The 22,673-nt window shown below is 45.3% G+C and overlaps 1 protein-coding gene across 7 annotated transcripts in view; it reads left to right on the forward strand.

Moving 5' to 3' along the window:
- The window catches only part of LOC135055850 (bactericidal permeability-increasing protein-like), a 203,603-nt gene extending 194,376 nt beyond the window's left edge, over positions 1–9,227 (forward strand). For all 7 annotated transcript variants that reach the window (XM_063960386.1, XM_063960385.1, XM_063960388.1 and 4 more), the window contains 4 exons: positions 2,352–2,394; positions 3,821–3,884; positions 5,834–5,910; positions 8,371–9,227. In XM_063960386.1, coding sequence (XP_063816456.1) covers positions 2,352–2,394; positions 3,821–3,884; positions 5,834–5,910; positions 8,371–8,442 — 256 coding nt within the window. In that variant the 3' untranslated portion in view covers positions 8,443–9,227. The remainder of the gene's footprint in view (positions 1–2,351; positions 2,395–3,820; positions 3,885–5,833; positions 5,911–8,370) is intronic.
- The last annotated feature ends 13,446 nt before the right edge of the window (positions 9,228–22,673 follow it).

Genomic DNA, 22,673 nt, shown 5'->3' on the forward strand with positions numbered 1-22,673 from the left:
AGTAACAAAGGCATGTTAATGGTTAAATATGAAAAAATATATTTAGCAATAGATGCTAAAAAAAAACCCTAAATGATTTGTGTATCCTGGGTCTCTTTTATCACCCTCATACTTGTACATTGGCAAACCAGGAAGTAACAGGAAGAACTCTATGTAATGGTCAGCTGTTTTGTTTTTGTATTGGCTTTTAAAAAAGAGTTGAATGTATATTTTTTTTTTATTTCCACCTGTAGATTCTTTTATTATTGTGTAAGAGATCTGACGAGCCTGGCATTAGCCTCAGCTATAATGTCTGCAGTTTAGGATATACTTATACAGAGGATATGCATAGCAGCACTGCAGCCAAAGATATGATTCCCCAGCTGGCTGTCTGATGACTTTATAAATCAGTGCTTTGTGTGACTCATATACTGTACTGCTATCCAGCAGGCTGGGGATGTACTGATCAGATTCTGAAGGGTTGGTATTACACTGTTGGATACCCCATACCTACTTTTCAGCCTATGGCACTCAAATCCTGCTATGTATGTGGTACCCCCATAAATGTGGTACTCCCTGTATAGGGACCTCAGCTATAGCCCCTGTAGTTAAAGTGCTGCCCCATTATAACTTTATGGCAGTGTATTAGGTGAACTCTAAATGACCATATCAGTCCTACTGACTGCGATTTTGGCACCATACTGCAGGAGGGTTTCCCTCTGGCCAGCAACAGCCTCGGGGGTAAATGTATCATCTGCTTTTCCCCCATGGATGAATGTGCCGCTATGCGGTAAATGTGTTTCAAAGACTGAAACAAATCTCTTTTGATGGGAAGTGAAATGGTTACCAATGCACTGTGTTTATATGTCAATTGTTTTATCTTCTAGTAAAATGTACTTGGATCCTTTATGTTGCATAGTCATTGGGGAGAATGCAATTAAGCCCGCTGCTAATCTAATTACCAGGAAAAATCCCTGCATCGCGGGGAAAGGCTATTCGATAAAATAGCCTTTTTTTCCATGCCGAAAAATTGGGATTCATGCGCGGAAACCCACTGATTCCATATAAACTGCAAAATCATTGTGTTTTTTCCTGCGCATGACCTGATTTGGTGGAGGAGTTTTTAGCTGACTTTTCCGAGATTCATTCGGATGCTGGGGTTTCATGCGTGGGACTGTGGGGACCTGCACGTTGGGTAAATTCTGCTAACACTTGAATTGGTCTGGCACGGCAATTAGCGGCGGGTTAACTAATTGAATTCTCCTCATTGTGTCTGAGGGTAAAAATCTCTCAACCAGTCAGCCTGTCTTATCCGAACCTGGTCATTGTAATACCCCTTTTACACCACCTGAAATATCCCGAGATTTCGCACGGGAGCATGCAAAATCCCGGGACTGCAGGCGGTGTAAAAGGGTCCTTCTCCTAAACCCCGAGTCCACTTTCCCGGGGGTTGGACACTGGTAAGACCCGGGGTAGGAGGCGGTGTAAATGGGTAAGCCGGGTCAGCCGACCCGGCACCCATTTACAGCATGGCAAACCTCCTGTACCGCAGAGTCCGGCGGGCGGTTGGGAGGCTGGGGGTCACGGCGCACGCGGTCTATGCAGATGGCGTGCACCGTGCTGGTTGCCATGCAGCGGCTGGGGACATGGCACATGCTGTCTATGCAGACAGCAGCGCCATGTCTGGTGCCTGGAAGCGCCAGAGGCTGGGGACAGCACAGCAGCTTCCAGATTGCTGTGCTTGCCCTCGGCGAGACGCTCCGGAGTCCCGCTCTGCAGTGTTTCCCAGCACTTGGAGAAACGGTGCCGGTCTGAAAATATCCCGGATCGGCACTGCAGTGTAAATGGGGGGAGTCCCAGGTCTGACCCGGCTTAGAACCGTGTTCCAAATCCTGGGTCAGACCCGGGATTTTGGTGTAAAAGCGGTATTAGTAACCTTCATTCAGGTTTATGTTTCAGCCATCTACTTAGGGGTATTAAATGTAGAATGTAAACTTTAGAATTACTGCAAATGTTCATATATTGTAAGTTTGCATTAGACCAGGGGTGGGGAACCTGCGGTCCTCCAGCTGTTGCTGAACTACACATTCCAGCATGCCCTGCAACAGTTTTAGCATGACCATATAGGAAAACTGTAGCAGGGCATGCTGGTATATGTGCATTAGACTGACACTGACTGATCTGTATGCATACTTTTCTGCACAAGTTATTGCACAAGCCAAAGGACCTAGGTGTTATAAAGAAAGATGGGCTATCTCCCGTAATACTTTTTGTAGCTGACTTTTAGTCATAATGTGTCCATGCACATTAGTAACAATATCTCTGGGTTATCTTTTGACTTTGTTCTTGTTTTTTGTTGTTGTTGCTATTAGGGTACAGATTGATCTTAAACACTCTGATGTGGGACCTTTTTCTGTAAGTATACTAGATAAAGAAAGTATGATAAATATGTTGTAGGGAGTAGTTTGTGCAGTCAACAAATGGTATATTGCTAGTTCATAAGTGGGTGTGTACAGCAAATACAGTATGTTAGTGTCCTCACTGTGCCAGTTCTGTGTAATCAGACTGCCTAGACTGTTCTCAAGCCTTAACCGCTACCAGACCTCCACGCTACAGTCACTATTAATAGTGTGCAGCAGGCATTGGTCAGCCAGTGCCACTTTTCATTTGTGTAGGCTAGCGATGGGCCGGGTGGGGGTGCCTTACCTTAGACTATTACTGTCTACACTCAGCACCTACTCCTAGTGGGATATTTACAAAAGGTCTATTTTGCTCATTTTAAATATAAAATGTATGAAAAATTTATGAAAACCCAATCTCAATCGATGCAGGCTTTCAGGAGCTCAAATACACATTTGGTAACAGGTGATTTTTTTAATATTTATATTTAAATACTAATAAATTTGTGTTGTGTCCCTGGAAGTTCAACATCAATTTTAATCGATATTAAATCGATGAAAATCGACCTTTAGTAAATACCCTCCCCATACTACTTTGATTACTTTTTGAGATAACTTCATCACAGTTCACTTAAGAAAATGTTGTTGTTTTTTTTTTCCTTTTTAATATAACCCTATAGTGGTTATTGCCAGTTGGTGGCAGCATAGCATTAAATATGAAATATATTACTGCATAGAGCAGTGGTTCCCAAATGTTTTTGAATCACGGGTCCCTAGAGTATCAGAATTTTTTTCACCGCTAGGCCAAAAGTTTCTTATTAACACATTTAGACTTTTTTTTTAAATTAAGTCAATTATGTTTATATTCATCATTAGGTTCAATTATGTGGTGAGGGACAAGATTTGCTTCTGTTTGTCCACATATTTTATGATTGGCAGCCACCAGCACTGGTTTTGCCTTTTACATTGACAATAAATAGTTTGAATTGGTCCAGGACCACCAACCTGGGGCACCTGCAAATGTGCCACGGCACCCTATGGTGCACGGCACACAGTTTAAGAACCACTGGCATAGAGTATTATATAGAATTATTTAACTAGCAAGACAGTAAGTTGGTAAACTACAAGGGTTTTAGGGATCAATAATGCAATGCTCGAAGTCACCTGATGGTATGGTTTTGTTTTAGCATATTATTTTGAAAGAGTTCATATATGAAATTTACCTGTGGTTACTATCAACTGGGAATGATAAGGTTACTAAAGTCTCTGTGTACAGATATTATTGACAGTAATTTATATTAATGTAACATGAGTACAAAATGTCACAAATAAAGGTTTATGATCACTGACTATCGTTTTTTTTTTTTTTGGTAAGAGCCGTGATTTAATTTCTGATTTATTTGAGACATATGTAGCATATATTTTTTCTTATTGCTTTTCAGGTGTTAATATTAAATGCGGCTGTGAATTATTATATTTCACATGTGCTACTCCCCCAAGTGAATGGTAAGTAGAATATGTCCTGGAGGTTTATTCTTTACCTCTTGTGCTTCTAAGCAACTCTTTTATGAACAAACTGTATATATACATTAAAGTGTATACTGTTTGCCTTAATGACATAAAAATATGATCTATAAATATGAAGGTGCATTAATTAGTAAACTGCTTAACCAGGCCACACATGTGCCAGTAGATGCAGTGACACATGGCACATATGTATATGCAGGATCACTGCTGGTATTATTGGGTCAGAATGTGACTGTGCACTAAGGGGAGATGTATTAAGCCTTTAAAAGAGTGGATAAGTTGCCCATACTGCCAATCAGCTTGTAGTTAGCATTTATCAAGTACATTATATAAAATGATAAGTAGTAGCTGATTGGTTGCTATGGGCGACTTTTCCACTCCTTAGAAGACATGTCCCCCTAAGGCCAATAGCGGTCTCCTTCTGATTGAATCATCCAACTTGCCCATTCAATCACTTTCAAACAGACTCCTATCGGGATTGTGCTAATATGTAGGACACTGGTTTATTGACAATTGCCCAATAGTGACTGTAATGTCGCAAGGTGCACAGTCAGCATTAGTTAAACCTACCCATTCCAGGGAAATAATATCTTTGCTGTGTTTCTCTTACATGTTTTTTCTATATTCAGAAATAAAGGAGGCTTTTAAAAGAGGTCCATCTGGGTACACATTATATGTTATAACGTGTGATATATTATCCCAATGCAGATCAGAATGATATATCATACACATCATATAGTGTATAACCCCAATCTGTCGTTCATTGAATCCATCTACTGCATGTACAGATAGAGCCGCGCTCATCTGAGGCGGCTCCATCGCAGGCGTGCACTCCCTGCGTGACTAGGCCATCCGTCTGCCTGGTCACGCCGGAAGTGCACAGAGACGCTTGCGCCCGCCCGGAGACGCTCTCCCATTCTAGTGAATAAGGCGCGCCTCCATCACGGGCGCGAGCATCCGCCCGGAGAGGCCTGTAGTCGTTAGGTCCGCCTGGGCAAGCGCGCAGGCACAGACTGAGCCACAACTAGCGTGGCTCCATCTGTAACTACACAGCCTCAGCCATTGAATCATCTCATTGGATGTGCAGTGCAATGGGTTAATCACATGGCTGACGCAGCAAAGTTACATGCAGCATGTAAGGACACATTGCGCTGCCATACAGCAGATTGTAGAGTGTGTATAGTGGTGTGATGTAGCGTTACATCCCATCACCTTGTTCCATCGGGAGATGTCTACCCAGAGTAAACTGGGTCCACACTAGAGGACATATTGAATAATTTGTAATTTTCAGACGATTTGGAATGACAAATTGGCCACATTGTCAGTGTGTACGCACTATTGTCCTGGCCATGCGTCGTTCATCTCCGATCATCTTCAGATCTTCTTGCAATGCAGGCAGATCTGAAGATATCGTTAATGACAGCATGCTCCTGGATGTGGCCACTGAATGATATATCGTGTGGTTGCGCAATATATCCTTAAGTGTGCATGGCCAACTGCCATATCATTCCATCGTTCATGCTGTTGGCCATGATTTGGGATCATCTACTGTGTACCCAGCTTTAGACAGCCATCTAGTTAGTGTTATTAATAACCTGCAGTGACTGATGTATCCATTTCAACTGCTCCAGATTGTTGAGCATTGGAGAAGATACAATTAACAATGTTGATGGGTTTTCAATTATGTGACAACTATGGTGCTGCCTCTGTCTGCTCCAGGGAAGATAATTGATGTAGTACTTAGGTCTCACATTTTCTATGCTTGAATTGATTTGGCTCCTCTGGGCCTTGATAGGGATTTTTGGAGGTGGAAATAGCATTTTATGTTTAGTGGTCACTAGTGCACAAGTATGCTTGATGGTTTAGATTTTATTTCCATGGGTGCTTCTATAAATCTTTACAGAATAATGATTCTTTCGTTCATACAGTGATCCTGAACAAAGGTTATCCACTGTCACTGCTGGATCACATGCAGCTCACAGATGTTGTCCTACAGCCCCGTGAGGTACAGTATGTCCCTTTTTCTATAGCTGTTTGCTAACACAGGGCCAGATTCAGAGTTGGGAGAAACAAAAAAGGAGCAATTTGCACAGATCTAAAATGTGTAGAGTGATTTATTGTTAGTCCTAGATTAATTCTAAATGTCAGTATAAAAACAAAGCTGGGCAGTATAGGTGGGTACACACTAGGCGATGTGTTCCATGAGCGACATTGCCTAGTGTGTCCCCCTCTCGGCCGCCCGCTGTGGGCATACGCACAGTGCGATATCGCTAGCAGAGATATCGCTAACGATATCGTACAGTGATGTCACGCCGCAGCTGGGACATCCATGCAGCTTTGGACGATGAGTTCAAATTGAGCTGCCTGGCCAAGCAACAGTGAGCCTCGTTAACGAAGCGCGGGGCCACACATCGTTCATTGATTACTGCATACACACTGGGCAATATAGTAAACAATATCGCTCATGAAGGGTCAAAATCAGCAACGTTTTTACTATATCAGCTGGTGTGTACAGGCCTTATGTTTGCTATGTCTGTCCATATTTTTCCTGCATGAAATAAATAAATGCATCCCTTGCATCACAACGTGGCTTGTTCGAGAAGCAAATTACTCCTTTTTTCCTACAGTACTTATGTCTATGTGTTCCTAACTCTGGTCTGTAGTATCATACAGTTCATGTTCATTTCCAGTAATTTTATTTATATCGTGGATAGCAAATTAAGGAAATTGCTTTATGTGGAAAATAAGCTTACTGTATATTAATATGTTTGGTTCTTCAATGTATACATTTTCCTCTTAAATAATGATGACCTAATTTAAAGTACAACAATATTGCTGCCTGTTATGGTGAACATTCTTTTTCCTGATCACATACTGTAGAAGGGGATGCTAGTCTTTGTAAATATACAATTTACTGAGAAAAAAAAATATTTGTATAGAAACATTTTTGTATAGTATTTATTTAAAAAGTGAAATGGTCAAGAAATGTTAATGTGTGTACATTCGGGCTAAACCACAATTCTCACTATGCGATAGGGACTAGGTCAGTATCGCAAGCAAAGATGACTGTGCTTGCGATACTGGCTTTGTACGATTTTGGCCAGTTGTCATTTTTGACTATCTTTTATAATAGATAATCAAAATTGACTTGCCTACACAGTCTATCTGGATTTGCGATACCGACCTCGCCGGAACGCGCATCGGGATCGCAAGGTGACTTTCACCTTGCCATCTGCACTAACTTTCTCTGCAATTTTGACTATATAGTCAAAATCACAAAAAAATATCTCACCGTGTGTACACACCTTTAGAAAGGGATTTACAATGTCTCAAGGTGTAACGTTACTTGATTTTGCAGTAGTGGAATGAAGATGTTCTATATTCACATAATCATTTTCACTTCGCTTTACTGCCTATTATTATATACTTGTGATTGACAACCCTGTACTTTACTATCAGGATTATTATTATTATCCTTTATTTATATGGCGCCACAAGGGTTCCGCATCACCCAATTACAGAGTACATAAACAAATAATCTAAACAGTAAAGCCCAGTACCCACGGGCCGATGCAGCAGAGATGTGTGCTGAGCGAACCGCTCAGCACACATCTCTCCCGCCGCTCAGCACAACGCGATCTGTGCTGAGCGTGCGGGGGAGACAGGGGGGCCACTCATTTCACCCAGCGGGTGAAGTGAGCGACCTGCTAGATTGGCCTGCATGCAGGCCAATCTAGCAGCAGTGATAGCGAAGTGCGGGGCCGCGCATCGCTATCGCCGAGGGGGGTACACACGGAGCGATCATCCCGATATTCTAAGCAATCTAGTCAGATTGCTTAGAATATCGCTCCGTGAATACCCCCCTTTAAACAGCAACTTACAGTTGACGACAATATAGGACAAGTACGGACAGCAGATGACACTGGAATAAGTATCAGGTGGAAGAAGACTGCTGGATTTGGTGCAGTTGAAGATTATTAAAGTAAGACAAAGGATAAGCACATGAAGGAAGAGGGCCCTACTCGTGAGAGCTTACATGCTAAAGGATCAGCATTTTTTGCCAGAGCCATCAAAGGATGTATAAAAAAAAACCCACATTACATAGTTGTGGAAAAATGTAGGCTTTACTACTCTTAAGGAGTGGTTAAAAGAAGAAAAAAAGAATTATCTGGAGCTGTGCCACAGTCACCTACCTCTATCCATCATCCTGACTAGTTGTTAGCATGTGTTTGAAAATACATATTGTATTTAGTAAAGAAAATCAGTTGTGGAGCTGAAGTACAAATCATGTTGTGTTTTTTTTAACAAATTTTCCAGAGTATATTATAGACAAAGTGGGGAAGTGATGCGGGTAATCTTTATTTCCATTCATATCACACACTTCACAACCCCGAAAGCAAAAGAAAATCTTACATAGGGTTCATAAGCACTGTACACCATGTACTGACGTTGTGTTTTCTTGCAGGACTACCTTCTCTTTGGGGCAAATGTCCAGTATGGCAAAATAGATGAGAGGAACTGGTTCTTCGACTTATAACTCTGTGCAGGGACAAAGGATGAAGGGTTTGATACATCAAGTTTGCCGGAAAATTACAGTTAGATGAAAATGCTGTTACTCCCACTGAGTGTGTGTCTCATTTTAAATGATCTACACAGCACACTCATTGGTCATACGTTCCATTGGTATTTTATAGTCCAGTCACATGCAGAGAATTGTAAATGTGAGCAAACAGATCTGAAAGTCAACTTTGTTTTGAAATTATTATTTTTCTTTTTTTCAAAAATGTTTTTATTGAATTCGGAGAAGGCAAATAAACTAATACAAATGCCATAAACATGTATTTAGATTACATTTCAATAATAGTAGTACAATTGCTAAGACTGCACAGCACAGCGATCAAACAAAGGTATTGTGAGAAACAAACATTGAAAGATGAGTAGGTGAGATTCAAAGTCCATCTGCCCTCACGTTCCATCTGCTTCAATAAGAGAGCTGGTATATGCCTCCAACTTGAGGCATTAAGAATAAAGACTCCACTCTTATTTTCATATTTTCCAGCCAGTATGGAAAGAAAAATGTAATAGTGACTTCAATAATAAAAGAGAAGAAAAGAAAGGGAAAAAAAAGGGAAAGGGGAAGGAAGAAAAGGATGGGAAAATGGGGAAAAAAGAGTCACCGACACCATCTCAAGTATAATCAATTGGGGGGTCTCGTAATACCAGGCTTGTTTCATACCATTGCGTAGATTTAAAACAATGTTGTACTTGTCTTTTGATATCAATATTTAGAGTGTCAATAAAGCTTTCCCAAATTGAAAAGAACTGTTCTGTCTTCTTATCTTTATAAAGGGAAGATTCTATCCAATCCATTTTAAAAACATAAAATAATTTATTTTTGAACATAGCTAAAGGAGGGGGGGGGGGGGGGGGTAGGATGAATCTATTGTTGACGAATACACTGTTTGGCACAGCTGGGAGGATCAATAATAGTCTTTCACAGCTCTCTGAAACAAGAGTAGTCCCCGGGAGGTACCCTAACACCGCCCATTCTGGTGTTGAGTGGACCAACATTTAACCTCAATCCAGAATTTCTTAATGACATTACAGTCCCATAGACAGTGAGTGATATAAGGATGCTTCCGTCTAAGCACATTTTGGAGACGCCGATGAATTTGCTATGCCAACCCTGCTAATCAAAATATTTATAATAAACGCTGCAATCTAAAGGTGGGTACACGCTGACCGATATATCGTCCGTTCTCCTGAAAGGCCGATATATCGCAGGTCCATCGGCCAGTGTGTACGGCCGATACGTCTGTAAACTCCGTTGTTCACAGACGTATCGCGTCGGCCCCGCTGCACAGCCAACAGCCAATATATCTACCGATATATATTGGCGCGCCGCTGTGTGTTGGCGGGCGGTCGGCCGACCGCATGTACACATGCTGCGTCAGCCAGCGGTGATTGACAGCTGAACTGGGTGGACGTGTGTACACGCCCGCCCAGTTCATGATGTCAGTCCCCGACGGATCGGGCAGTGTGTATGCTCAACACACTGCCCGATACGTCCATACATATATCTGCCAATCAATTGATCAGCAGATATATCTACCAGTGTGTACCCACATTAACATAGAGCAGAATCGAGGTGCTTGAATACTTTTGCATCCAGGTGACCTCTTCTCTGGTGGGTCCCTAACTCTAAGTTAAAGTCCAAGGTGCGGGACCCCACTAAGTCAGTCAAGGCCAGCCACCCCAATGAGTGTTAATAATACTGCTTTTAGACCTAAATAGCGGGTCGCAGCCGGGAGCCTGACAAGGGTGGTACCCGGATGCGACCCGCGTCAGCCCCTATTTAGACCGAAGTTACCAACCTGGCATATTGCTGGGTTGGTGACGTTGCCGGAGACACAACGGGGGCGGTGCATGGAGGTCACATTATCTCCAAGCGCCGCCCACTCATACACTGTAAACCGGAAGCTGGGTCGCGCGATACGGCTCCCGTTTACACTGAACAGTTTGCCGGGATGAACACGTGTTCAACCCTGCAAACTACCCGAGTTGGAATACCGGGTCACTCGACCCGGATTATTCCAACTCTGCCCTTTTACACCAGCCAGCAACACGGGTTATGCACTTTCATGTGCAATAACCCGTGTTATATGCTGCCGGGGTAAAAAGGGTATAACAGAGAAGCAAAATCTATGTGTTAAAGAGTGTTACATAGGTGAAAGGTATTAATTCAAATGCTAAAAAATGTTGTATTAGTAAAAACACTAAGGGCAGGTGGGAGGGGTGCCAATCCTGGCTGAAGGAGCCTCGGCCTTCAAATGTACTACAGTATGTACACAATATAGAGTATATGGGGGAGGAGGACCTGGGACTGCACACCCTAATTAAAAATATAATGAGAGGTGCTATCATGCTGAGACTTGTAGTTCCACAAAGAAAAAGAAAATAAGAATTTACTCACCGGTAATTCTATTTCTCGTAGTCCGTAGTGGATGCTGGGAACTCCGTAAGGACCATGGGGAATAGACGGGCTCCGCAGGAGACTGGGCACTCTAAAGAAAAATTAGGTACTATCTGGTGTGCACTGGCTCCTCCCTCTATGCCCCTCCTCCAGACCTCAGTTAGGGAAACTGTGCCCGGAAGAGCTGACATTACAAGGAAATGATTTTGGAATCCAGGGTAAGACTCATACCAGCCACACCAATCACCCCGTACAACTTGTGATAACCTTACCCAGTTAACAGTATGAACAACAACTGAGCATCACTCAACGGATGGCTCATAACAATAACCCTTTATTAAGCAATAACTATCTACACGTATTGCAGAAAGTCCGCACTTGGGATGGGCGCCCAGCATCCACTACGGACTACGAGAAATAGAATTACCGGGGGAGTAAATTCTTATTTTCTCTAACGTCCTAGTGGATGCTGGGGACTCCGTAAGGACCATGGGGATTATACCAAAGCTCCCAAACGGGCGGGAGAGTGCGGATGACTCTGCAGCACCGAATGGGCAAACACAAGGTCCTCCTCAGCCAGGGTATCAAACTTGTAGAACTTAGCAAAGGTGTTTGAACCCGACCAAGTAGCAGCTCGGCAAAGCTGTAAAGCCGAGACCCCTCGGGCAGCTGCCCAAGAAGAGCCCACCTTCCTTGTGGAATGGGCTTTCACTGATTTTGGATGCGGCAATCCAGCCGCAGAATGAGCCAGCTGAATCGTGCTACAGATCCAGCGAGGTAAAGTTTGCTTTGAAGCAGGAGCACCCAGCTTATTGGGTGCATACAGGATAAACAGCGAGTCAGTCTTCCTGACTCCAGCCGTTCTGGAAATATATATATTTTCAAAGCCCGGACTACGTCCAGCAACTTGGAGTCCTCCAAGTCCCGAGTAGCCACAGGCACCACAATAGGTTGGTTCAAATGAAACGATGATACCACCTTTGGCAGAAATTTGGGACGAGTCCGCAATTCTGCTCTGTCCATATGGAAGATCAGATAGGGGCTTTTACATGACAAAGCCACCAATTCTGACACACGCCTAGCTGATGCTAAGGCCAACAGCATGACCACTTTCCACGTGAGATACTTTAGTTCCACGGTCTTAAGTGGCTCAAACCAGTGGGATTTCAGGAAATCCAACACCACATTAAGATCCCAAGGTGCCACTGGTGGCACAAAAGGGGGCTGAATATGCAGCACTCCCTTAACAAACGTCTGAACCTCAGGCAGTAAAGCCAGTTCTTTTTGAAAGAAAATGGATAGGGCCGAAATCTGGACCATTATGGACCCTAATTTAAGGCCCAAAGTCACTCCCGACTGTAGGAAGTGAAGGAACCGGCCCAGCTGGAATTCCTCTGTAGGGGCCTTCCTGGCCTCACACCAAGCAACATATTTTCACCATATACGGTGATAATGTTTTGCTGTCACGTCCTTCCTAGCCTTTATCAGCGTAGAAATAACTTCATCCGGAATGCCCTTTTCCGCTAGGATCCGGCGTTCAACTGCCATGCCGTCAAACGCAGCCGCGGTAAGTCTTGGAACAGACAGGGCGCCTGCTGCAACAGGTCCTGTCTGAGAGGCAGAGGCCCTGGGTCCTCTGTGATCATCTCTTGAAGTTATGGGTACCAAGTCCTTCTTGGTCAATCCGGAACGATGAGTATTGTTCTCACTCCTCTTTCTTACTATTCTCAGTACCTTGGGTATGAGAGGAAGAGGAGGAATCACATAGACCGACTGGAACACCCACGGTGTTACTAGCGCGTCTACCGCTATCGCCTGAGGGTCCCTTGACCTGGCGCAATATCTTTTTAGCTTTTTGTTGAGGCGGGATGCCATCATGTCCACCTGTGGCAGTTCACATCGATTTGCAATCTGTGTGAAGACTTCTTGATGAAGTCCCCACTCTCCTGGGTGGAGGTCGTGTCTGCTGAGGAAGTCTGCTTCCCAGATGTCCACTCCCGGAATGAACACTGCTGATAGTGCTTGCACGTGATTCTCCGCCCAACGAAGAATCCTTGTGGCTTCCGCCATTGCCACCCTGCTTCTTGTGCCGCCCTGGCGGTTTACATGGGCGACCGCCGTGATGTTGTCTGACTGAATCAGCACTGGTTGGTCTCGAAGCAGGGGCTCCGCTTGACTCAGGGCGTTGTATATGACCCTTAGTTCCAGTATAATTATGTGCAGACAAGTCTCCTGACTTGACCACAGCCCTTGAAAGTTTCTTCCCTGAGTGACTGCCCCCCATCCGCGGAGGCTTGCATCCGTGGTCACCAGGACCCAGTCCTGTATGCCGAACCTGCGGCCCTCGAGAAGATGAGCACTCTGCAGCCACCATAGAAGAGACACCCTGGCCCTCGGGGACAGGGTGATCAGCCGATGCATCTGAAGATGCGATCCGGACCACTTGTCCAACAGATCCCACTGAAAGATCCTCGCATGGAACCTGCCGAAGGGAATGGCTTCGTATGAGGCCACCAACTTTCCCAGGACTCGCGTGCAGTGATGCACCGAGACCTGTTTTGGTTTTAGGAGGTCCCTGACCAGAGTCACTAGCTCTTGAGTCTTCTCCTCCGGTAGAAACACCATCTTCTGTTCTGTGTCCAGAATCATGCCCAGTAAGGGCAGACGCGTCGTAGGAATCAGCTGCGACTTTGGAATATTCAGAATACAGCCGTGTTGTTGCAACACTTCCTGAGAGTGTGCTACGCTGATCAACAACTGCTCCCTGGACCTCGCCTTTATGAGGAGATCGTCCAAGTACGGGATAACTGTAACTCCTTGCTTCCGAAGGAGTACCATCATTTCCGCCATTACCATGGTAAATATTCTCGGTGCCGTGGACAGGCCAAACGGCAACGTCTGGAACTGGTAATGACAGTCCTGTACCACAAACCTGAGGTACTCCTGGTGAGGTGGATAAATGGGGACATGCAAGTAAGCATCCTTGATGTCCAGAGATACCATAAAATCCCCCTCTTCCAGGCTTGCAATGACCGCTCTGAGCGATTTCCATTTTGAACTTGAATTTTTTCATATAAATGTTCAGGGATTTTAAATTCAGAATGGGTCTTACCGAACCGTCCGGCTTTGGTACCACAAACATTGTGGAATATTAACCCCTTCTCTGTTGAAGGAGGCGGACCATTATTATCACTTGCTGGAGGTACAGCTTGTGAATTGCCGCCAGCAATACCTCCCTTTCCATGGGGGAAGCTGGCAAGGCTGATTTTAGGTAACGGTGAGGGGGAGTCACTTCGAATTCCAGCTTGTATCCCTGAGATACAATTTGTACAGCCCAAGGATCCACTTGCGAGCGAACCCACTGGTTGCTGACTTGTCGGAGACGCACCCCCACCGCACCTGGCTCCGCCTGTGGAGCCCCAGCGTCATGCAGTGGACTTAGTGGAAGCCGGGGAGGACTTTTGTTCCTGGGAACTGGCTGCATGGTGCAGCTTCTTTCCTCTACCCCTGCCTCTGGCAAGAAAGGATGCACCTCTGACCTTCTTGCTTTTCTCAGAACGAAAGGACTGCATTTGATAATACAGTGCTTTCTTAGGCTGTGAGGAAACCTGAGGCAAGAAAGTCGACTTTCCAGCTGTCGCTGTGGACACGAGGTCCGAGAGACCGTCCCCAAACAATTCCTCACCCTTATAAGGCAAAACCTCCATGTGTTTTTTTAGAATCGGCATCCCCTGTCCATTGCCGAGTCCATAAGACCCTTCTGGGAGAAATGGACATTGCATTTATTCTAGAGCACAGCAGGCAAATGTCCCTCTGGGCATCCCGCATATATAAGACGGCGTCTTTTATATGGCCCTTGGTTAGCAAAACAGTATCCCTGTCTAGGGCATCTATGTCCTCTGACAGAGTATCTGTCCATGCTGCTACAGCGCTACACATCCAGGCCGAAGCAATAGCTGGTCTCAGTAGAGTACCAGAGTGTGTATAAACTGACTTCAGGATAGCTTTCTATCCGCAGGATCCTTTAGGGCGGCCGTATCCTGAGACGGCAGGGCCACCTCTTTAGATAAGCGTGTCAGCGCCTTGTCTACCCTAGGGGAGGATTCCCAACGTAACCTGTCCGTTGGTGGGAAAGGGTACGCCATCAGTAGCTCTTTGGAAATCACTACTTTCGTATCAGGGGAACTCCACGCTTCTTCACATAATTCATTTAATTCACGTAAAGGGGGAAAAGTCACTGCCTGCTTTTTCTCCCCAAACATATACACCCTCTTGTCAGGGACAGGGTTAACCTCTGAAATGTGCAATACATCCTTCATTGCAATAATCATGTAGCGGATGGCCTTGGTCATCTTAGGCTGTAAATGTGCCTCATCATCGTCGACACTGGAGTCGGACTCCGTGTCGGCATCTGTGTCAACCATCTGAGATAGTGGGCGTTTATGAGACCCTGACGGCCTCTGAGTCACCTGGGCAGGCCCGGGTTCAGACCCCGGCTGCCCCAAGGCTGCAGCGTCATCAAACCTTCTATGTAAGGAGTTTACATTATCATTTAAGACCTTCCACATATCCATCCAATCAGGTGTCGGCCCCGACACCACATTTATCTGCACTTGCTCCGCCTCCACGTAACGCTCCTCATCAAACATGTCGACACAGCCGTACCGACACACTGCACACACACACGGAATGCTCTGACTGAGGACAGGACCCCACAAAGGCCTTTGGGGAGACAGAGAGAGTATGCCAGCACACACCAGAGCGCTATATAATGCAGGGATTAACACTAAAATAAGTGATTACCCAAGGGCCCTCATTCCAAGTTGATCGGTCGCAAGGCGAATTTAGCAGAGTTACACACGCTAAGCCTACTGGGAGTGTATCTTAGCTTCTTAAAATTGCGACCGATGTATTCGCAATATTGCGATTACAAACTACTTTGCAGTTTCTGAGTAACTTCAACCTTACTCTGCCTGTGCGATCAGTTCAGTGCTTGTCGTTCCTGGTTTGACGTCATAAACACACCCAGCGTTCGCCCAGACACTCCCCCGTTTCTCCAGCCACTCCTGCGTTTTTTCCGGAAACAGTAGCGTTTTCATCCACACGCCCATAAAACGCCGTGTTTCCGCCCAGTAACACCCATTTCCTGTCAATCACACTACGATCGTCGGAGCGAAGACAAAGCCGTGAGTAAAAATCCTTTCTTCATAGCAAAATTACTTGGCGCAGTCGCAGTGCGAACATTGCGCATGCGTACAAAGCGAATTTTCATTGCGATGCGATGAAAAAGAACGAGCGAACGACTCGGAATGAGGGCCAATAGCTGCTGATTTTATGTCTTTTGTGCCTAAATTTATGTGCCCCCCTCTCTTTTTCCCTTTCTGTACCTGGATGCTGCAGGGGAGAGCCTGGGGAGCTGCTTCCAGCGGAGCTGTGAAGAGAAAATGGCGCTGGTTAGTGCTGAGGAAGAAGGCCCCGCCCCCTCAGCGGCAGGCTTCTGTCCCGCTTTTAATGTGTAAAAATGGCGGGGGCTCGGACATATATACAGTCCCTGACTGTATATATGTCTATTTTTTGCCAAAAAAGGTATTAATTTGCTGCCCAGGGCGCCCCCCCCCCCCTGCGCCCTGCACCCTACAGTGACCGGAGTGTGCGGTGTGCTGTGGGAGCAATGGCGCACAGCTGCAGTGCTGTGCGCTACCTTAAGTGAAGACAGGAGTCTTCTGCTGCCGATTCCGATGTCTTCTTTCTTCTGCTGGCTGTTATACTTCTGGCTCTGCGAGGGGGACGGCGGCGCGGCTCCGGGAACGGACGATCAAGGTCAGGTACCTGTGTTCGATCCCTCTGGAGCTAATGGTGTCCAGTAGCCTAAGAAGCGCAACCTAGCTGCAGTGAGTAGGTTTGCTTCTCTCCCCTCAGTTCCACATAGCAGAGAGTCTGTTGCCAGCAGAAGCTCTCTGAAAATAAAAAACCTAACAATATACTTTCTTTTCTAGTAAGCTCAGGAGAGCCCACTAGGAGCACCTAGCTCTGGCCGGGCACAGATTCTAACTGGAGGAGGGGCATAGAGGGAGGAGCCAGTGCACACCAGATAGTACCTAATTTTTCTTTAGAGTGCCCAGTCTCCTGCGGAGCCCGTCTATTCCCCATGGTCCTTACGGAGTCCCCAGCATCCACTAGGACGTTAGAGAAAATGTAATGCTGATGCACACTCTATAGTCCTACAAATTTACACAATTTGTCAGTTTTAGGGATGACTGTCCAGCTGAAGGTTTGGATGTATGTAAGACACATTATATAGTCTATTAACATTGTTTCCATTTTTTTTCATTTCATCTAGTCTTTCCAAATGTCTGGAAGAGACCCTCTGTATGGGCCTGATTCTGAGTTTAATACAATGCCAGTGTTCTCATAGTTGACCAACACTATATATGCAAAAATTCTGCAAATGGAATTGGAAACGTGACAGAAAATTGATGGGCATTCTAGGGCGTTGACTAGCAGTGCATGTATAAAATGGTCTGTTCAGTGAGAACGCAAGGCCGGCGTCACTGAGGGTCAAAGGGGATACCTGTACCGGGCCCCAAGGATCATAGGGGCCCCAAGGATTTTCCACTTAGTGCTCAGCAGGGATGTGAGCCATCTTGTCCAAATAGGGTAGCGAGCTGTCTGCAGTGTGTGTACAGCCACAGAGTGACAGGAGCCTCTCACACAGTAACTGTGTGGCAAGACTGTGCGCCCGCTCTTCCGGGTCCAGCTGTGTTGCAGGCAGTTACGGGACATGGCAGCAGCTCCGCTTGTCAGGATTCCTGTGCCCCGCGCCAGCCTCTACTGGTGGGATGTGAGATCCACATGGTACCTGCTGTGCGGTGTTCGGGTCTGGATACTAGGGAGTGCACTGCAGGTTAGTCTCTTCCCGGGGTAAGAGTGGATTGGCGAGGGGATACAGGGCTTTGGGATGGGCTGAGGGAGCTGGGAGTCATTGGGGAGAAAGACTGTGGGATGTGTGGGGGAGGAAGGAGGGATATACATATTTATATATGCAGCTTTATCAAGGTGACCGGTAAATATACTGACTCTGCCGAACTGTGCTGTGTCTATATGCATCTAAACAAGGACTTGTGGATCTATCAGGGGTAATTAACAGGAACGGACACTAAACGGTCTGATTGAAACATATCTATAAGAGAGCCAAAAAGGTGTAGTGTACATACTTAATTTTTATATTGTAATCAACTCTGGCACATGATGTGATAATTGTTTTTTTATTATGAAATTGTTTTTATCTATACAATAAATTGTTATACTTTTAAATATTGCCAATCCGATCATTTCTACTTTTACCGCTGCTTTTTTCTTTACACTCTCTAGTTCTACAGGAGTGACTCACCTGTGCTGTTTTAGTAGCTACTCGGTGTAGCAACTACAGATTAAGCGCCTGTTTTACCTTGTTAGGAGGTTTCATTATATTTATATATGTGTATACTGTAGATTAATAGACACACATACTTAAAATTTCTTATGTAGTGCAGCAAATTCTGATGTGCTTTAATATATATACACACACACACACACACACACACACACACACACACACACACACACACACTGTATATATAAAGGATGTTAATGGTACTCTGGTGAATGAAGTATAAACTTTGGTAAATCCCACAAGAAGCGGCACTCAGAGATAATTTTTGTTGAAAAGTGCTAACAAATAGTTTATTCCATCACAAAATCCAACATTTCGGGGCCATGACGCCCCTTTGTCAAAGTGAAACAAAAAACTTGTTGGATTTTGTGATGGAATAAACTATTTGTTAGCACTTTTCAACAAAAATTATCTCTGAGTGCCTCTTCTTGAGGGATTTACCAACGTTTACACACACACACATATACTGGCCACTGGCACCGTGGATGTATGAGTGCTGTGGATTCTAGTCTATTATTTATAATCTTAGGAGGCCCCAGAGATATCAATGTACCGGGCCCAAAGATTTCTGTCGCCGGCCCTGTGAGCACATGATGGGAGTGTTGCAGGGCATGGGCTCTGGGAAGGGCAATGTAGGTGCATTAGTATAAAGTCGCAGATGCAACTGCAGTAAAGGGCTCGAGGAAGGCCATGACTGCATCCGATTCAGAATCAGTCCCTATGAGGAGCGAATATTCCGTCCTCCTCCACAGGATTCAGTATGATTTCCCGACAGTCGGGATCATGGCTGTCGAAATACCAATGCCGGAATCCCGACATTGAGCACAGCATGTCCCATCAGGGGCTCGCTGCACTTACCACACTTCGGGCTCCGTGGAGAGATCCACTCGCCACACTATTATATTCCCCCTCGGGTGGTGGCATGGACCATCCCGTCAACATACACTGCTTCCATTATGGGTACATCCAGAAATTTCCCAAACTAGGTTTCCATCCCAATCTGCCACTGCTTCCAAACAAACTCAACTAGTGCTATTGCTTTTCTCTGCAGCACACCATCAACTGATTCCATTCCTGCAATTAACCTAAGTACACACTATACAATTATTGGGCCAATAATTGGGTGACCGTCCTGTTTTAATGTGTAATGTGTAGAGTGTTTTGGACAAATAACGATAAAACGGTCCAGAAACGCTCAGCTTCAATTATCTGATCAGTCTACACAAATGATGTTTTCCAATATGTCCCATTATTATGCAGTGTGTGTGCATTCTCAATAATCTGCCCATATTTCCTATGGTTTATCCTGATTATCTCATCCTTCTTGTTGGCAGCCAAATGCAAATTCAGTGTGATGTGGCAGAAAATCTGTAACATAAAAAAAGATGGCTTAAAATATGCTGCTGATATCTGGCCCTTTCACTTGCCGAATGAGCGTGCGGATTGTAGGGTTGATCAAGTTCCATGTACTTACACATAAATGTGAATAGAGATTTATGTGTTTATCATAAATGAGTGAAATTATTGCATATAGCAGCCATATAAATGTCTCATACTAAATTTTGGGCCCAAGGCATGAACCCCATCTGCCCCAGGGTAGTAACATCACTTGTCTGGAAACATATGGGTGGTCATTCCGAGTTGTTCGCTCGCTGCTATTTTTAGCAGAATTGCTAATAGGCTAAAATCCGGCAGTTCTGTGCATGCGTATGCACAGCAGGGCGCATGCGCTAAGCATTTTTACACAAAACTATGCTATTTTACTCACGGGCAAACAAAGCTTTTCAGTCGCTCTGTTGATCGGAGAATGATTCACAGGAAGTGGGTGTTTCTGGGTGGTAACTGAGCGTTTTCCGGGAGTGTGCTAAAAAATTGCAGGCGTGCCAGCAGAAAACGCAGGAGTGGCTGGAGAAACGAGGGAGTGGCTGGCCGAACGCAGGGCGTGTTTGTGACGTCAAACCAGGAAATAAACGGACTGAGGTGATCGCAATCTAGGAGTAGGTCTGGAGCTACTCAGAAACTGCAAGGAAATACTTAATAGCAGAATTGCTAATCTTTTGTTAGCAATTCTGCTATGCTAAGATACACTCCCAGAGGGCAGCGGCTTTGTGTTTGCATTTCTGCTAAAAGTAGCTAGCGAGCGAACAACTCGTAATGAGGGCCATGATGTGGTGTTTCTAAACTGGATGCTACTTACTATTGCTGTTATACACAAGTTTCATATCTAAATAAACCAGAGATATATTTGATTGTATTTGTCTAATGGGTAATGTCCGCTTCCTAGCGGAACACATGACTCATGAACAAGGGTTAAAGTAGGCTGGAATGAGGTGGAATGTTTGGAGGAGGAATGTGTTCCGCCTCCACTGGTCCACCTCACCCAGTCTTAGTACTCTTCCTGCAGTCTCACTGTCACATTGTGCCCCGCCCTGCTCATATCAATAGATGTGACAGCCTAGCCTCCCCCTCCTACAGCACTGTTGAGAATGAGATGTAGTGACTTCATAAGACAATGTCTCTCTCCTTCCCACCACTTGTGGGGCACACTCCGCACAGAGGGAGAGAAGCTGAATTAAGAAGGAACCCTGCAGAAGCAGACGGCATTTGGGATGTGTGAGTGTAGTCACTGCACAAGCACTTCAGAGCCAGTCACTGTACACTGGACAGAACAGGACTATAGGCTGTCATTAAAGTTATTTCAGTAAAGTGAGCTGATGGTGGGACACACGTGGGGTGGGCTGCTGCAGGAAAACAGGTGGGATGACCTACTGCTGAAGGAACACAGGTGGGATGATCTGCTGCTGGAGGAACACAACTGAGATGGGCTGCTGAAGGGACACAGGTAGGATGATCTGCTGCTGGAGGGACACAGGTAGGATGATCTGCTGCTGGAGGAACACAAGTGGGATGATCTGCTGCTGGAGGGACACAGGTGGGGTGAGCTACTGGAAGGAGAATGGTGGGGTGAGCGGCTGTGGAGGACAACAAGCGGGTTGGCTGCTGGATGGACACAGATGGGGTGGTCTCGGCTGCTGGAGGGACATAGGTGGGATGATCTGCGTGAAGGACATATGTGGGGTCAGCGGCTATGGAGGACAACAGGTGTGGTTGCGCTGCTGGAGGGACACAGGTGGATTGTCCTGGGCTGCTGGAGGGACACAGATGGGATGGGCTGCTGGAGGGACACAAGTGGGGTGAACTGCCTGGAGGGATACAGTTAGGGTGAGCTGGAGGAACGCAGGAAGATGGTGCTGGTGAGATGCAGGACGGTTACACTGGTGAAACACTTAGGGGCGGTAGTGCTGAAAAGACACGGGGGGGGGGGATTGAAGAGATGCAGGGAGGATGACGATGGTAAGACAGAGTAAGATGAAGCTGAAATGACACTGGTGAGACAGCAAGATGGTTGGCGATGTAGAGACACCGGTAGGATGACACTGGTGAGACACATAGGGGAATGACACTGTAGAAATGCAGGGGGGATGGCACCGGAAAGATGTAGGAGAATGATATCTCTCCAGGATGTTTGATCAGGGAATTTTACAGTTTGCCCTGTCCCAACACTTCTATTACTATGTATTATCTGATTTAGTCTCTGTTGCTGTACTTTAATATGAGGCATGTGGTACATACAGTATGAACAAGGAGTGTGTCTGACAGACAAGTCTGTGATTACAGTTTGCTGGATTTAGGATTTTTTTTTTTTTTTTGCTGGACACTTATACTGTGCGGGACATTGGTTTTCTGCTGGACTATTATTAATTTTACTGGATAAAAGATCTGGTACAAATTGGTTTGGATACATATGATTGGACTTTATTCATGCCACGAAAAAAAGTATCACTCATTGGAACTGACGTATAACCATACATAAGGGGTCATTTGCTGACATACCAATCAGGGAATTGGAGAGCCCAAGATTCTACGTTTCAAATATTTGTTAAACATGAGGTTGGGACACCTCATAATATTAGCAGCTACTTAAGATATCCTGTATACTAGACCTATTGAGTGCAGACCCTCCAACATGACCCGCCCCACTAGGTACAAAATGCTCTGTTTCTGGACTTCCCTCTTAATTTATGATTTCCATCACCTGTGTTGAACTAGTTATTTGATAAGAAAGCTGTTTCTTCACAGGTGATGGCAATCATAAAGTAAGAGGGAAGTCCAGGAGCAAAGCATTTTGTACCTAGTGGGGCGGGTCATGTTGGAGGGTATGTTGAGTGCTGTAATTCTAATTGTTGCTACACAAACAATTTACTTACGTGCCACATGATCTCATAGAACCATAGAGTTTGACTGCAGATAAGAACCACTTGGCTCATCTAGTCTGCCCCATCCCTCCCACCATGACCGTCTC

This window comes from Pseudophryne corroboree, chromosome 3, assembly GCF_028390025.1.
Source record: "Pseudophryne corroboree isolate aPseCor3 chromosome 3, aPseCor3.hap2, whole genome shotgun sequence".
NCBI lineage: Eukaryota > Metazoa > Chordata > Amphibia > Anura > Myobatrachidae > Pseudophryne > Pseudophryne corroboree.